The sequence below is a fragment of the Solea solea genome, chromosome 17 (genome assembly GCF_958295425.1).
Source record: "Solea solea chromosome 17, fSolSol10.1, whole genome shotgun sequence".
NCBI lineage: Eukaryota > Metazoa > Chordata > Actinopteri > Pleuronectiformes > Soleidae > Solea > Solea solea.
The window spans coordinates 13879545-13896971 of NC_081150.1; the positions used below are offsets into that span (position 1 = coordinate 13879545).

General features: G+C 43.4%; 1 protein-coding gene across 2 annotated transcripts in view; it reads right to left on the reverse strand.

Moving 5' to 3' along the window:
* Window positions 1-298: 298 nt before the first annotated feature.
* LOC131443537 (glutamate receptor ionotropic, kainate 2-like) overlaps window positions 299-17427 on the reverse strand; it is a 67033-nt gene continuing 49904 nt past the window's right edge. For both annotated transcript variants that reach the window (XM_058613207.1, XM_058613206.1), the window contains exons 12-16: window positions 13857-13975; window positions 11481-11698; window positions 9451-9676; window positions 4711-4961; window positions 299-1450 (exon numbers count right to left, since the gene is read on the reverse strand). In XM_058613207.1, the coding sequence (XP_058469190.1) occupies window positions 1286-1450; window positions 4711-4961; window positions 9451-9676; window positions 11481-11698; window positions 13857-13975 (979 nt within the window). In that variant the 3' untranslated portion in view covers window positions 299-1285. The remainder of the gene's footprint in view (window positions 1451-4710; window positions 4962-9450; window positions 9677-11480; window positions 11699-13856; window positions 13976-17427) is intronic.

Sequence of the window (17427 nt, forward strand, 5' to 3'; positions counted from 1 at the left end):
TCGTATTCCTACAATGACTCACCCCTTTTTTTTCTTTTTTTTTGTACATACCAAAATCCACCACATTGTCTCCAGACATTATGTACAGCATGCCCCACAGGGAAAGTGACAGAAAAAAAAGACTTTTCTTGCTCTTTGTTTGGCATGATGAGAAAAAGAGAGCGTGATGAACCTTGAACAGCAGAGTTTGAAGCCCCGTTACAGCCACCAGGTGTTAAGGGTTTGAGGGCTTGAGTTGGTATCTGCTACATATTTTTATCCACAGGCAGGAGGAGGGGTTGGGGGGGGGGGGGGGGGGGGGCGGCTACCATGATACAAAGTACTACAAAACTTCTTGTTCTTGTACAAAAACAAACATTTTTGTAGAAATACTGCATTTTAAACCACATCATTTGACACAGAGTGAAAACCGCGGACGGCGTGGCGCGCAAGGACAAAACGTGAACAAGGACCGAGGACAGACGGTTCTGTAGAGGCGTCCAACAGAAAGAGGCGTGACGTGACAGGACAGGACAGGAAGTTCTTATACAAATGGCAGAACTTTGGCACGAGAAAAGGCGTTACAGAAGAAAACGATGGCGAGCGGTCGACAAGGTTCGGCGCAGATGATCCCAAACTACATATCACTTTTACATACATCATCAGTTCATATAGGAAACCACTTGGATCAGTCTGCCGCTTCCCTTTTGTTGGCGGGAGATTAGTGTTTTTTTTTTAATCAAATCATTTGCAAGAAACTCAAGCCACTGCAGGGTGAGACACACGGGGGTCTCTCTCTCTCTCTCTCTCTCTCTCTCACACACACACACACACACTCACACACGGAGGTAAGACAAAGGGCGTTGACATCAACAGAAAAAACTACATCTGGTGTTACTGTCACAATAGATTTTCCTTGTCTGAACATGTGTCACATGAGCGTCTGTGTGCGTACATGTGTTATATGTGTGTGTGTTTGTGTGTTTAAATCCACGTCTAGTGTGGACCAGACTCATGTTTCATCCCGAAACACCAACACGGATCATTTCAATTTACACTCGTCGTCATCGGCAACAAACCACGACCCCAACCAAAGTCCAAATTCCCCTCTCTCTGAACTTCCTTCAAAAACGTGAACGTCACAGTGAGGTGACACTGCTCGGCTATTTATATTTCCACAGGAAACATCTGTCTACATAAGAAAATCCTGTTTGGACTGCTGACGTCAGTTAGTGGTGGAGTCAGCGTTTAGTCTCCCCTCTGTGTATTTTACTCGTTGTTGTTTTTGGGGGGTACGCGTCAGTCCTCATGCCATGGTTTCCTTCCCCGGGAGTCTCCTGTCGTTGAACGTGTGCATGTTAATGACCTCCTCAGTCTTTACAATGACGGGCGGCTGAGGCTTCTGTTTGAGGCGGCGTTGGCACTTCAGAGAGACGCGCAGCTCGTCCATCATGGCGCTGCAGAACGATCGCTGCGGAGGGGAAATGGGGGGAGAAAGAGAGAGAGAGAGAGAGAGAGAGGGGAAGTTATTGCTGGCACCGTAATCGCTGCCACATTACTCAGACCTGTGCAACTTCACAGCAGATATTGGCACGTTTTAGACAGACTGTGTATAAAATGGTGAGTAGAGAATATTAGCAAGACATAAGATGAGTTGCCAGTATGGTACAAAGTGTGTACATTGCTTATAATATATATATATTTTTATTGCAGTTTTTGTAATGCTCAAAATATTATGAGCAAAAGAATTGTCTTTTATAAAGCATGTGCTCCTCAGGTCACCTCAGTGTCCATGGAATAGGTAAACGGAGGTTATATTTTTATTATTAACACTTAATGGTGGCATTAATGCTTAAAAAAACACTCTTTAATGTTGCTTGATAATGCTGTTGTTCTTTAATAAAGGCTAATACAGTAAGAACATTTGCCTGTCTGGTCTTTAAAAACCCCAATGCACCGTTTTTGTAAAGAAAATGGCATTAAAACTCAGTATGAACAGGTTTTTGTACGTCAGAAGGTCTTTTAAAACCAAAAAAAACACCATATAACTGTTTTAAAGGCTATGTTTTCCCTCCTTGGGATGAGGAAGTTTATTCACGTGTGCAAAATTGTTGAAATATCCCATTAATATCGCCTTATACTGCAAGTTAGGGTTAAATCCTCTGTACATCTATGGGCCCTTTTCATGGCAGCCATTTTGACACAGTCACAGTAGGAAAACAAATTAGAGCATGAAATTATTATGAAAAATATTCTTTTCATAATCGATGACTCTGTCATTTTTTTCACGATTAATCGAGTGATCGTTCATTAAATTTAAGAAAACATTAAAAAAAAACATTGATCCGTGTTTGTCAAACCTGGAATTAATGGTGTTCTCAAATATCTTTTTTTAATCATAAAAAAAAGCTTCAAACCGATGAATCGATTATCAAAATAGTTAACCTAACTTAGTTAACAACCGATTAATCGAGTAATTGTTTCAGCTCTAAAACAAACCTAATGAAAGCCTTAGTTTCTGGGTGAACGCTATTATCGGTGTCTCAAAACGTCCGCTGTGAAAAAGAAAAGGTCCCGCCCACACAGGTGTTTTTCTGATTACACATCTTCTCGGGTTTTTGTGGGCGTGGAGAAGTCGGCTTTGAGTGACAGCTCCACTCTCTGGTTAATTGTGTAGCACCTGTGTGTGGGCGGGACAGATTGTTCTGTACAGCTCTTATTGGCCGCTGTACAGAAATTCCCAACAAAGGCCCCGCCCATTTCTAATCAGCCAGAGTAATTACAATTACACACACCTGTGTGAGTGAGTGTGTGTGTGTTGTCAACACAAGGTCAGACCTCTTGAATGACCAAATCTATACATTTTATTTTGCAACGCAGACCAGCACAGGGAAATCTGATGGTGCCCCAGAATCCTCTCTTTTTAGCTTGCTGCCGAGAAATAAATCCCAATAAAAACCGTCCTTTCTTATTGTGTCGCTGGCTAGAGAAAAATTTGTAAAAAGATGCCAAACAAAGGACAAAACATCCCAAAAATACTGGTTACCTTCTTATAAAACATCAATCACCCACTCAAACGAACACGGCTTGCATAACTCCTGCACTCCAAGCCTCTCTTCTGTCGTCGCTGCATTATGTATACGGTGTGAAATCCCATAAAATGCCAATATGCTTGTGCAACAGTGTTGCCAAGACCAATTCCCATGCATTCACTTACTGATTATGCAAAATCTAATTCAAATTCAGAAGAGCTTGTAGGAGGAGGAGGAGGAGAGGAGAGATAAAGGAGGAGGAGAGAGGGAGAGAGAGAGAGAGAGAGAGAGAGCATTAAAGTATGAAGTGGTTATTTTCCTCTTTGTGTAGGTGTGTCAAATGGATATCTGTGGGTGGCTTATGCACCAGGTATTTTTGTTTATTTTTACATATATTTGTCCGGCGTATGAATGGGATATATAAGTGATAATGAAGTAGAGGCGGTTAAAAACCAATGAAATAAACGGGTTAGACTGATTGCAAAAAAAAGATGGCAAACAAGGTGAGGGGTTAAAAAAAAGCCGAGTTTGGAGAAAGATCGCAGAGCAAGAAAATAGAGGAGAGCCTTGTTGTCGGCATGTAAATTACCAGCACCTCAGTAGCCTGGAGACAGTGGCATTTGCAAATGATCTGAATGCTGTGACCCAGTCCCGTGGCTCTTGATTAATGATATCTATGATGTGCCCCGAAACATATGCGGCCCGTAAAAAAAAAAAAGAGAGAAATTAATTACGGGCGGTGATAAAGTAACATGCCGCCGAGCTGTAATTTTGTAGACGTAAATAATTAAAATATGCCATCAAACACAGTCCCCACAATTACCTGGAAATCATCATCATCATCACTGCACAGGTTAGAACGCACTAGACGGCACACACGGTGCACACGCTGTGGTGAATCATGGGAGCACTCAAAGTTCTCTTATGAAAGAAAAGAGAGGGGGGAAAAAACAACCAGAGGCAGGAGCACAGGAGCTGCACGACATGTTTTCCTTTCTCACGAATGCGATGATGAAAGGTGTTTGCATGGTTTTGAATGTGTTTAAAGCGACACTCGCACGCGCGCCACGTGTCGAAAGGGGAGTAAAGTTCTGCAGGTGTTAAAACAAGGTTTCAGCAGCACTCCGCGCCGCTGTACCTTCATCAAGAAAAAACAACGCGCTTCACTATTTCTTTCAGTTTTTTTTTTGTCAAACAGTACATTTGAAACATCGTGGATAACAATAATGATTATATTCTAGCATGAAAAATAGAATCTCTGTTGAAGAGCTAATTTAGGGCAGCCGTGCCTTTGGGTGGTGGACTAATACACTTAAGTTAAGCACTGTAACTTCACCAAAACATGTTTTACACACTGTACCTTGAAATTGAAATCATAATGAACGCAAACCCCATTTATCTCTCATCAAAAATAGCTGGCATTTACTGGCATACGTACAAATACATGATTAATCGCAAGCTCTCGTATTGTGTCGTGTTTTCATTTCCCACCTTAAATTAAATAATGTCAGAAGAAGACGAGTCTCGCTTGTTATTATCTACAGAAACTGATTGAAGGGCTTTTATTTTGTTTGAAGGACGAGACTGGCCGTTTGATGATCACATGACACATTTATCTCCTGAAAATGAGTGAAAAAAAGCCTGTATATTTTGTTTGGTGAAGTGTCACATCTTAATGCACCAAGAAGCACTCCCGTACCTTCTCCAGCTGCGCGTTCTGTTTGGACTTGTACAGAACCTCCCCGACGGCCACAAACACCGACAGCACCAGTCCTGCGGCCAGCACGATGAAGATCCCGCCGATATTCTGCACCCCGAGCGCACTGGCCTCTTTGCTCTCCTCTTCGGGACAGCCGTTCCCTCTCCACCACTTCTCCTTCATCATGTGCAGCTTCCCTTCCTCCTGCAGCTGCAGAATGGCTATTGTGATCTTGTCCCTGTATGGAGAGCCTGCGGGGACAACAGCAACTGTGTTAGACTTGTGAGCAGAGATAAAAAAGAAGATACTACTTCCATTATCATATATATATATATATATGTATGTATATGTATATACACATATGTGGGTATATGAAACATATCATGTATCATGTCGTGTTACTGCTGGCTGCTTAGAGGGAGTTTTTTTTTGGTTGTAAGTCCTCCTTCAAATCCCTCTAATCCCTACATTCACAGAGTGATTGTCAAATTCTCTCCCTCCTCTCCACTGTGTCTGAATTATAACACACGGGGAGTTGGCAACAGAGACGTGGCTTTGTGCAGCCGAGCTGCTGTTGACTCTGACGAATTAGCTGCTGTTTGCACTCACTTTCATGAGCCCAGGCTAAAAACAGGGGCAGCCCAGTGGGGTGTGCATTACACGGGTGGCATGTGTGTTTGGGATTATATGTGTATATCGGCGATAGGGTTTTTCTCTATCGGCGTGTTTTTTTGCGCATGTTTGTGTCATGTCGAGTAAAAAAGAACCCAAATCCATAGACGGTGAGGAGGCGCCAGAGTTTAGCGACAAGGCATTAGAACACCGCAGGTGCCGCCCCGATCAAAGGAGGAGTAATCGCCGCAGAGAACCCGAGTGGGGTCGAGTTGGTTTCCCTTTTCCACAGCGAGTGTGTCACAGCACACCATCCGATCAAAGCGCGAGCACACGCGCTCCGCTCAAACCAGGCCAGAAGAGATTAATACTTACTGTGAGCATTCATGTTTCATTTATATCACTGCCTTAAAAAAGCTTGTTAGTGTATTTACGCGATAACAGAAATGAGACGTAATGAAGCCTGGTTGCACATTTCCATTTCCATTTAAGTCATTTTTGTGCTTGTGTGCTCATTCAGAGCGACTCGAAAAAAGATGTGTGAAAGTGTTATAATATTTGACATTTTCATCACAAACACGGGAACATTTCGTGTTCGGTGTGTCACTGAAACGAAGTGAACCTGGCCTCAGGTTGCAGGTAGCGTCCCTTTTGTCTGCCACACTGGGTCAGTTTTGCCCGTCAGCTGCTCGAGTTGATTCTCTCTCTTTGTCTTCGTCTTCGTCTCATACATCATTTATTCATTGTCATCCATTGTTCTTTCATTCCAGACTCTCTGTGTGCATTTAGACTGACTAAAAGGAAACTGAAAAATCCATGCGATGCCGCTGATTTTTGAACAACATGTGTTTTTGTAAACAAACACTTGAACACACGCGTGCAGCAGCAGAAGGCTTTTGTCATGATTTGACAGAATCATGATACTTGGGTACTGATACGTGTATACTGCGATTCTACAAGTATTGGTAACTGCCATTTTCTTTTGCTCCTTAAAGGCCCTGGTATACTTCCGCACACAGAGTCTGTGGACCCAACGCGCATCGTGCGCACGGCGGGATTTGCGACGTTAACGTGCAGCCTGGATTTTGGACCCGCGCACAAAGAGTGCCGATAGTCGTCCGAGCCTCGACCTGGCGACCCTCGAACCCGGCTGACACCCCGCCTCTCCTGCCCACACGTGTCTGAGGGAGCTGTAGTATCGTTTCTCTTCTCCTTCGGTGGGAATGCGTCTTATTCCTTGCGTCCAGACTTGTACCGCCACCCGAGGTGGCTTCACCACAGGTGAAGTCAGATACTACAGGACGCTGACGCGCAAGTTTACCAGCGTCGGCAATATGTGACGTGCCAAAGTGCCTTTAAGCCAAAATGATATGATACATGGGATGGGACAGTGGTACATACTATGTACGAGAGAATGTGTTTTATTCCTGCTAATTATAAAATAAAATACAATCAATTTACGTAGGAAATAAAGTATTTTGTAACTTTGCCTACTAACGGCAAGAAAATGAAGTAGAATGAGCAGAACAGAACTGCTACTTTTATCAACCTTGTAAAAATATCCCAGCCCCAACTCAAAAGCACAGGTTCATCGATGCATTTTGTGCACGTAGAGTAGACATGTAGTGCTCTGAATACATGGTCTACATATCGTACTTAAGGAAATAGGCATATGCTTGCCTCATTTGAAGACGAGAGATTAAACATCCGACTCCCCTGATTCAGACTCCCCTCATATTTCAGATGATTAATGACGGCCTAACAAAGGAGGCCTTGGGTAAATGCTAATAGGACGGCTCCTCCGAGAGGACGGTGTTGAGAGTGAGGCCCGGGCGAACGGAGGATCCCCGCGCTCGCCGCACTCTGTGCATGCACACTATACACACTATACCTGACAGATGTTCAACACCACAGGACATCCATCACTCCAGCTCTGTCAGGCTCCGAGTGTTCATGTGATCACAGCTTAAGTCGACCGCGCTTGCGTTCTGGGAAGAGGACGTGTGGAAACAGACAAGTGCTAAATGGTGAAGACTTATTTTACGGCCTGCTCTGGTTTATTGCTGTAACAGCCCTGCAGGGAACGAGCTGCTTAACAGTGCTCAGCTGGGGGGAAAAGTTATTGCCTAAAGGCTGACGTCCAGACTGAGGTCTTCATAAGGTTTGGAAGGAGGATGATGAGGAGGAGGAGAAAGCCACCGTCTGAGAAAAGAAAGGATTCCCTTGGCATGAAAACAGAGCTCACTTTGAAATAATACACTAATTATCTCCAGCTTCTCTTCTATCGCAGAAGGAACATTTTTACAAGCTATAATCAGCTTTATTTCTGGAATACTGAGCACAGGACAGAAAGGTGAGAGAATGAAATGAGTTAGATCATTACATTCTTCGTGCATTTAAATACCAAACCACTTATCGCCGAATCAAAAATCATTTGGGCTGAATTTACCGGCCATATGTTTAAAATGCGGCGAGTGAAGAAGAAGGAGAGTGATACATGCTTCGAGGCCCATTTCAAGGGCACCGGTGTAAGTATGTGTGCACTTACGGAGCCACAGTGGGACCATATTTCACGGCGTCACCTCAGCTTTGCTGCGGGCCACGGCAATCACCGGCATCTCTGCAGATCTATAACTGCCTCATACTCATCAGCCGCAGCCGCAGCCAGATGTGGATGGCCAGAATTAATCCTCTATATTTTAGATGGGCTTCATATCGCTCGGTGATGGATGGGGCCATTACGGCGGGGGCCGCAGTGCTCTCCCCCCGGCCTCGTCATGACGACTCTCACCACCGCGACACCAGGATCAGAACCATCACCAGCTTTCAGCCTCAGGTCTCTGAGAGCGCCATGGTTGTGAGCTGCACATTTTACTCACTCTGACCCAACTCTGGGACCAAAGTTTTGTAAGAAACTTGAGATATAATTTTTCTTTAACATAATGTGGAAATGCATGTTTATTATTTATCACTTTACTGTCTTTGCTGCTGTGACAATGTAAATTTCCCCCACTGCAGGACTGATATTCGATGGTATTAGACGACATGCTTCATCACAGGATAACAGCGTTTTAACCCTTTAACACGGAGCGTATCGCAGGCCACACGTTCGCACAAGCGCACTTTGCATTACCGTAGTTACGCAACAGTTTGTGCTATCAGCTTCTGAAAGCTGAGAAGTTGCACGTTACAAAGCCGGCATGTGATTACTACAGTCATTTCACTCACGCCGTTGCAGGAAGCCGGCGAATCAGCGTCTTTGTAGTCAGAAAGGACATTGAGACAAAAGCTCCACAAATGTTATAGTTTCATACTGCTCAACTACAGTGCTTTTTGTTTTTCTTCATTTTAAATTGTTAATACACCATTTTAACATGCTGTAAACTGTAAATAACTGCCAGATATTGAAAGTTATTCTGGAAAAAGGACATTTTCTGGCCCTTTTATGGTTAAAATAATGAGGCTTAGGTGTAAAAAGGTTAAATAAGGGTTATATAATTTCCACCACTAGGACTCACTCAATCTAAAACAATAACAAAACACCTGTTATGGAGATGTTAGGAAGCAGCATGGGATCAGGATTTGTTGTCTTGCTTGTGCTTAATGGGGAGAACAACTGCAGCATAAACTGACATTTGGATTTTATCTCTGTGATTGTGACACCGTCTCACACTTGTAATCTTGAGCTCAGTGCCGGGTAAAACACACCAAATAAAGGTATTTAAGAGCGTTTTCAAAGAACGTTTGCTTCTGTAAATAATTCTGGGAAAAAAATCATTATGTACAGCTCGAAAAAAAAAAAACACTTACTGGGGTAGAGCTTGACTGGCATCTGTTTTTTGTTTTTTTTCTATCCTTAGGCACATTTTAACCTTATCCATAAATTTCAACCTCTTCAGCCGTTCACTTTTCATTAAGCTAAACCTTTTACACCTCGCTCCGTAGAATCATTATAACGGTGACCCCATCAATAAAGGTCAATCCTCCCATACTCAGAGCTTATCCATCATCCACACCACGAGCCGCTATACCGGTGTCATACTATCCACACTGTCCCTCGCTCTCTGCGACTCATGTGGAATAATTTACAACACAGCAGGTACAACACAGACGTTTGAAGTCATTTACCCATAGGCGTTCCCACTCCGTAGGCCTTGGAGTCTATGAGGTCTCCAACCTGCGTGAGGTTGCAGTTGCGCTGAGTGACAAACTCGATGGTGGTGGACTCCATGAGGAAGGCGTAGTCCGAGGTGAGGACGCGCTGGATGCCCTCCTCCACGTTCTGCACCATCACCGACTGCCGTCTGCTGTTCATGAACTCCCACATCTTGTCATAGGTGGAGATTTTTGTTTTCTGCAGGTCACCAGAAAAAAAGAAGCAAAGTGAGGGCAGAATAAACACGGCGATCGAGTCTAAATTCTGATGTTCTAGTATTTTCCTTTATACTGAGGGCGATTTTTTTTTATTGTTTGAGAAATAAAGGAATGTATATTAATACTTATAATGTAAATATATGAACACAGAAATGAAAAAAGCCTCTTGAATGAGAGGTGAGACATATTCAAGAAAATCTTCAAGTCCAGTTGCTACTGACTTAAAAGGAAGAAAAACACTTTGCTGTAAGTTTGATACCTAATTTGTGTTTAATTTCTATATATTCTAATAGCTATCACTGAACTAAATTTATAAATTTATGCATACAATTACATTTTATGACTATTTGTCCTGCTGTTTCAGAAACACCTGATATTTTCTTGAATATGTAAAGCAGCAGTTTCCTTGAGTCATCTGTTAAACAGTGATTCATTTTAGGCATCTTTTATTTAATAATTCTTTAAAGTAAAGAACTGGAAACATATCTGCAAAAAAAATCACAACCAGAAAAAGAGGCGGGCCTTTCTGTCTCTGCCCCCGCCTCACCAAATGCATTCATGAGCTGACATAGGGAGGAGCAAGGGGAATGCTAATGACCACAAGTGGAGTTTAATAAAATCACAGTTAGTTTTTGAGGCTCAGTGTGGTCAGCAGTTCAGTGTATTAACATTCTGTGAATACCATCTCTATATAGTTTGTGTTTCCACTACATGGTCCCAGCTCGGCTCGCCTCACCTCGGCTCTACACGGTTTGGTTGGTTTCCCATTACAATATAGTACCTCGTCAATGTGGGCGGAGTCGTCACTGCACGGCTGCATGAAACTGCCGTCGCTTCGCTTTATACGCGACACGCACAAACGAGTGACTTGTAAAGCAGTTGTTTTTGATGTACTGAATCATTAGAATCAGTTAATTAAAAAGGTTTGTTCAGTACTTCCTGATTGACCGGAGCACAGACTCCGTCTGAAATACAGTGGCACGGGTTGTGATGCAGCTCGCCGCTCGCGATCGCCCGCTTTCAGCAGTGCTGTCGCTAAATACACCAGACGCCTTTGTTAAATGATGAGATTTTAGACATTTCCTTTCCTAAATGTTGGAGATGAACACACATTTTCAAGTCTTTTTAACTGATCTGCAGTTGGAACCTTGCCAGACCAGGTACTTTCACTAATGGAAAAGCAAAGTAACCAAGCCGTGCCGAGGTGGTGCTAGTGGAAACAGGCCATAAGTGTTTATCCTAGCACAATACAAGCAGATTACACAGCTGCTTCCTGCTTAAAGTGTTCAACTGCCAAAACAAAGTTAGGCTTAAATAAATAAATTGAATTCCTGAGGTGCATCCGTGAAACAAGTCATCTCTCTGACAGTGCATCACTTGGAATCAGAAGAAGCAGCAACGCTGCGATGAGGAATCAGACGAGATACACAGCCCCGGCGTCTCAGCGAGGTTACCGACTCCAAAGCACAGCGGGACGCCTTTGAGCAGAAAAACTCGCGCCGCATGCAGAACGAAATCAGACTGCAATTGCAATAATTATTGACTGATTCCTTGATTAAAAACAACACGACTTTGTCTTACTGCGCCGCAAATACGAGCCTCTCGTGTCGTATTAATAGCAGAGTAACTGCTCAAGCAGCCTTTGCTGCAGTGGTAAAAAAAAGAAAAATGTCACATGTAACCACAGTTGTGTGATCTGAAATAAACAGCAGGCAATATGCTGTAACTTTAATAGGAGAGAAAGGAGGACTTGTCATAAAAAGCAGTCTGGCAGTATAAGCTACCTTGAAGAAGGTCATAGAGGCTCCATCCTCCACCACGCCGTACAGGATTTTAGTTTGTTTGGCCAGGTCGTCGGCTGAGTCTATGGGTGACTCCATCCTCTCCACGGTGAGGAAGGCAGCCAGGTTAGCAGTATAGGAGGAGATGATGATGAGGGTGAAGAACCACCAAATGCCTCCCACTATCCGAGTCGAAAGCGCCTTAGGCATGAGCTCGGAGCCTGGTGCGAGGAAGGCGGTGGGAGGAAATGTTACAGTGCATTCATCTCAGCCAGTCTCTCTTCATTATGATTCTGATCTTGCATGTGTGTGTGTGTGTGTGTGTGTGTGCAAAACAAGACAAGATCATATCCCTTTTAAAGAAAAACTCGTCTCAAGAACTCTCTCGAAAGTTTTCGGCCGAGGCGGTTTCACCTCACGCGTCAAGGTGTGATCACTTTACGAGAGAGAGCTCTGGAAACAAGATGATTGTTGGCTTTCAAACAAGAGAAATTATCTTGTCTCAGTCGCAAGCGGCTGCTTTAAATAATGCAGGAGACACAGAGGGAGAGAGGTGCTATTTAAAATGGGCACCAGGAAGAAAAAAAAAGAAGGGGCGGGATGCATAAATCAGTCAAATCAAATAAAGCACATTCAATATTGATCCGTCATATAAGTGGGAAGGAGTGACAAGCAGTTTGGGCCAGAGAGTCATGTACTCAAGGTAACCTCACATCCTGACTCTAAACCCCACTGATCTCTGGGCGCTGATGGACCAAGGGCAAGAGGAGAGGATGATGGGTGCTGTCACCGCTGTGATCAAGAGCACATTTATAGGAGATCTGAGCGGCTACTGGTCAAAAACAGCCAGGGATTTTTCCTCTTTCATTATCTTATTAAAGCTGCAGTGTGTAACTTTTCTTGACGTTTGTTGTTGATGATGTTAGTTTTTTAGTAACTAAGTCAATGTTATTTATAAATCGCCTTTCACAGATATGGAATCACAAAGTGAAATATATAAAATTACAGACAGGGTTCATTAAAATATAGGAAAACGCAATAAAACAATAAAAACCCTTGTCTACAAAGGAAAGTCTTTAACCCTTTAACACCTAAGCCTCATAGTGTCTGTGTGTTGTTTATTTTAACCATAAAAAGGCCAGAAAATGTCCTTTTTTCCAGAATAACTTTCAATATCTGGCAGTTATCTTCAATTTACTGCATGTTAAAATGGTGTATTAACAATTTAAAATGAAGAAAACCAAAAAGTATTATTTGAAAAAATACTGTAGTTGTACATGAACTCCAAATTGTGCGTATAACATTACATTTGTTTGAGTTTTTGTCTCAATGTCCAAAAACAGGCCAAAAAATGGAAACTATGTACAGGCGTTTTTCCAACTCTCTCCTCTCCGGTGGCAAAGACATGGATTTGCCGGCTTCCTGCTACTGTGTGACGTGCAACTACAATTTTTCCGATAGCACATAGAACTGTTGTGTAATCACAGTGATGCAAAGTGCACTCGAGCAAACGTGTCGTCTGCGATACTTAAATGCTATATGTCACCATATTTGACATTTTTAAATTATTTCAACAGTGTAGTCTAGGTGCTACTGCTTCAAAAGGAGAGATTTTTTTTGGGTCCACAAGTAACATCTGGCCCCAGATATAAGGAGGAGTTTGACCATGCAAGGCTCTAAACGTTAAGGTCAAGATTTAAAAATGTATTCTAAAAAATGTTTTAATGAACAGAAACAATGCAGCGTTATTAGTCTTTATCTGAAAATGGGCTCTGTCAAGCAATATCATCAGCTCAGACGGAGATAGTGGCTTGTGTGTATACAACAGCAGGGGCGGGTGGAGACAAGAAGCATTTATCCAATTAAAGAGCTAAAGAGGACCAGATTTTTATATTAAGCTGACACATTTTTTGTGTGTGTTTCCAGTCACACGGCAAACATTTACGCAATGTTGCCATTGCCGCTGTCTGTCTTGACATAAAACAGCAGCGCGGGGATGTTGCTAAGCAACACAAGATCTAAACATCGCCATACCGAGAAAGACAGAGAGAGTTGTGCGGAGCCGATAAGCTGATAAGGGAAATGTAATTATATTTATAAAAGGTACACACCACAGTTTTAAATTCAGGTCATTTGATTTGACTTAATATTTAAATCCCTCATATCCACATGTACCGTACCCACGTTCCTATATGAGCTACGTTGATCTAATTAAAAAGATATTACATGCACAATTACTCTAAATTCTGTGCAGACGCCCAGAGGCCTCTCTCTTGCCACTGGTGTAAAAAAAAAACAACCCCCAACCCCTCAGAGACAGTGGGATATAGAGAGCTTGAGCTCCACAGAGCACCAGCAGCCACAGGCTGAGGCAACTACCTTGCTGCATGAGAGCCCCAACTCCAAACCAGAAACTATTGAGCAGAGTAAAATTGTTTTCCACTACGTCTGAGTCGGGGTTGCACGGATGCGGGTTGTACCACTCGTACGGGCTAAACCTACAAGAGGAGAGAGAAGAGAGACAGACACGTCAGCACAGAGCACAAGGAACACACAGCGTGTTCAAGCAGTGCAGATTAAAAACATACATCTTAAAACCCCCCAAGCAGGAACAGAGAGAATGTTAATGTGCAGGAATGCTGCGCTGCGGCCCCCGAGGGTCCGTTTCTGCAGAGGCTAAAAGCGAAATCATTCAGGCTTTTGCCCGAGATCAGCGTATTGGCATATTCAAATGCCATCAGTTTATTGTGAGAACAGATCAATAGGCTGGAATAACACTGTCACTGGTGATAATGTCCTGCTACGTGATGATCTTTGGAGCTCATTTGGATTCAACTGAGTCAGGAGCCGTGGTGTGTGTGTGTGTGTGTGTGTGTGTGTGTGTGTGTGTGTGTGTGTGCGCCCCCCCCCGGCAACTGCAATCACCATCATGTTTTAGACACCACGTCCTCCTAAAAGCACACCAAAATGGGAATTGCGCTCTTCTTTCCTCCCTCTATTTTCTTCATTCTTCCCTCTCTTCGCTGTTTTTCCCCTCACGTTGCCATCACACCTTCATCTCCATCACCCCCCCCCCCCCCCCCCATCCTAAACCATCCCCGTCCCAGCGAACTCCCACCTCGCTCCCCCACCCTCTGCACTCGCTGCTTGCTTCAGCGCTGGTTGTCAGCATCTTCAGGTCAGTTGTGGACATTTCTCATTTATTATCCTAAGCAAAAGTGGCACAGCATTAGCGCGGGGTGATTGGGTTTGCGTTAAGCATCAGGAGCTGATTGAGTTTGTGCTGAAGTGGTTATGGTGGGAACGTTGCTAATGCGGGGGTTGAGGGGCTCATCAGGTGACGCTGTTTAGGAGCGTTCTGCTCCTCTTAACATGCTGCATGCTAATCAGCCGCTGTGTGCGCTCGAGGGCCCGTACATGTGGCATATTACGGTGTATTTTACATAAACATGTGTACACGCCATATTATTTAGAAGATGAAGAGCAGCAGTGTCACGTAGAGGGCTGCACTGCACTGCATCTGTTGCCGTAGCAGCACAATAATTAACGGCCTTATTTTTATAAGCATCGTGAAACGTGGGCAGCGTTTTTTCTATTCTGAAAACGCTCTTCCTTTTACACCTATTTTTCCGCAGCGTCCTCTTGAGAATCATCTACGTGGTCACGGCGGCAGTGACACACGCGGTAATTCTTCCCTGTCGACCCCCGTCAGGGGGCTTGATTTACTGGAATATCAAAGAGCTCCATCTCCTCGGAACCACAGGCAGCTGAAATGGCTCATTGGCCTTGCAGAGCCATGTGGAATTCCATGTGTACATGTTTGTGTGTGGGAGTGCAGATCTCCGTGTTGTGTTTGCATTGGTTAAATCAAGTTAATCTCAAAATCTGGTGATTTATTTATGTCTTTTTTTTTTTTTTTTCCTCAGGCGAAACTGCGGGTGCCATCAGATAATGTGTGCGCGGCTGTTTCTATCTACATGTGTGTTCTGTATGCAACGAGCTCTATGATTCTTCCGTATGACCTTTGCCTGTAGCTGGCCCGTATTCCTGTGGGCCGTGTTCTGCACACCGATCGCCGGGAAGAGGGGGGAGGGAGGATGTGGAACACGCAGGCGTAAGGTCACCTCCTCACACCGAGCACAGGGGACATGTCGAATTGCACACGGAATTCTAAAAAGATCCCTCTCTCTCTCTCTCTCTCTCTCTCGCTCCCTCCCCCGACTCTCCTGCTCCTGTTCCTATTCCCCCTTCGCACGTCCTCGTCCACAATAACACAAAACACTTCCTCCATTAACTGTCTGCTGGATTCAATTACTTTGACTGACTTTATAGATCTGTTGCCGTTCTACGCTCAGGCCGAGTAAAGAGGCCGCGTCGAAGGTTTTAAAATCACACGCGTGTCAAAGACTCGGGGCTGCAAAATGCTACAGTGCAGTTGTGAATCGTGCGATGGAGATCTTCTACCTGAGAAAAGGACATGCCATTTGTTATGTTCACAAAACGGAGCTGAAAGTGAACCACTCAGTAGAATGTTTTTCTTCAGGAGCTTGAAATGAGATTGTTTGGTCAGGACAAAATGTGAGTGTGGCTCAACATTGTTGTCAATCCCTGGTGAGACTGAGGTGTTTAGTGTTTTATTGCGCTAAGCCAGGACTTCATAAAACCACGCCACTTACTCTATTTGCAGGGGATTAAAGTAAATAATGTACTCCGCATTTGGGGGATTCAACGATCAATCCTCGGCTGTGCAAATCAATACCGCAATTATGAGAGAACCTGCTCGGCGACCTGCAAAGAACACTGTACTTCAGTTTTACACTTGGCAGAACTTTTTCTTTTCCTTTTTTTTGCTGAACACAAACAAACAAAATAAAAAGCCCTATTATTTGACACGTTTAACAAGAATATCAAGGCAATTGCATGCTAATCACTTACCACCCCGACGAACTGTACCGTGGAAACAAAAGGGCTGTGGGTAAAATTTGCATATTCTGAGCTAACTTAGGTGACAGTTGCCGCTTACCTCTCGTGTGATCATTTTTTTTTGCCATTGTAACATTTGATGAAACATGCGTTAAGCTCGGTTCCTCTCACGGTCAGAGCACAGGGAAGAGGAGGTGTGATGTCAACACACGCCTTTCTACACCGTACATGCATTGGTGTGTAAACGGGGGGGGGGGGGGGGGGGCAGCTTTATTAAGATATTGTAAGAATTTGCACTTTTACAATGCTTTAGCTTTAACTAACTGCTTTAGCTCATTTACTAGGTTTACTAAAGAATAACTTTATCATTGCATGGAAATCAAGCAAAAACTATCTGGGATTTGCTGTTTGGCAACCATCTCTTAAAGCAGCAGTGTCAAACGTATGGCCCGCAGGACGGAACAGGCCCACCTAAGGGTCCAATCTGGCCCGCAGGATGAATTTTTTGAAGTTTCACATCATGATTACAGTCTAATCATGATGTGAAACACTATATTTGTCCGTTTCAGATACCTGTGACTAAATGTTTTGTGCCTTTGCAGATTCCACTGTGATCTGTAAGTTGTTATGCACATGTGGAAATGGTCAAAATTGTTGAAATTGACCTTATTTTTCCCAAGAAATTGGTTGTTAATAATGTTTTGTAAAAAGATACTTTATTAAATGTAAAACAAAGGGAAAGATATAGGGTATTATGCTTTTATTTAACTGGTCCTGCCCACTTGGGATCAAATTGCGTTGTATGTGACCCCTGAACTAAAATGAGATTGTCGCTTAAAGTCTCATAAAAAGCTCTGTAAATAGTTGTGCAAAGTCAAAGAAAATGTAAAAAAAACACTATATTAATCTGATATTGATTATAACTACACCATGGAAGCTGTAGATAAGTCACAGCTTGATTATTTTCAGTGAATGAATGACCCTCTTAGTAAAAGCAGTGCATACAAGGGAGAAAATAAAGATTTTA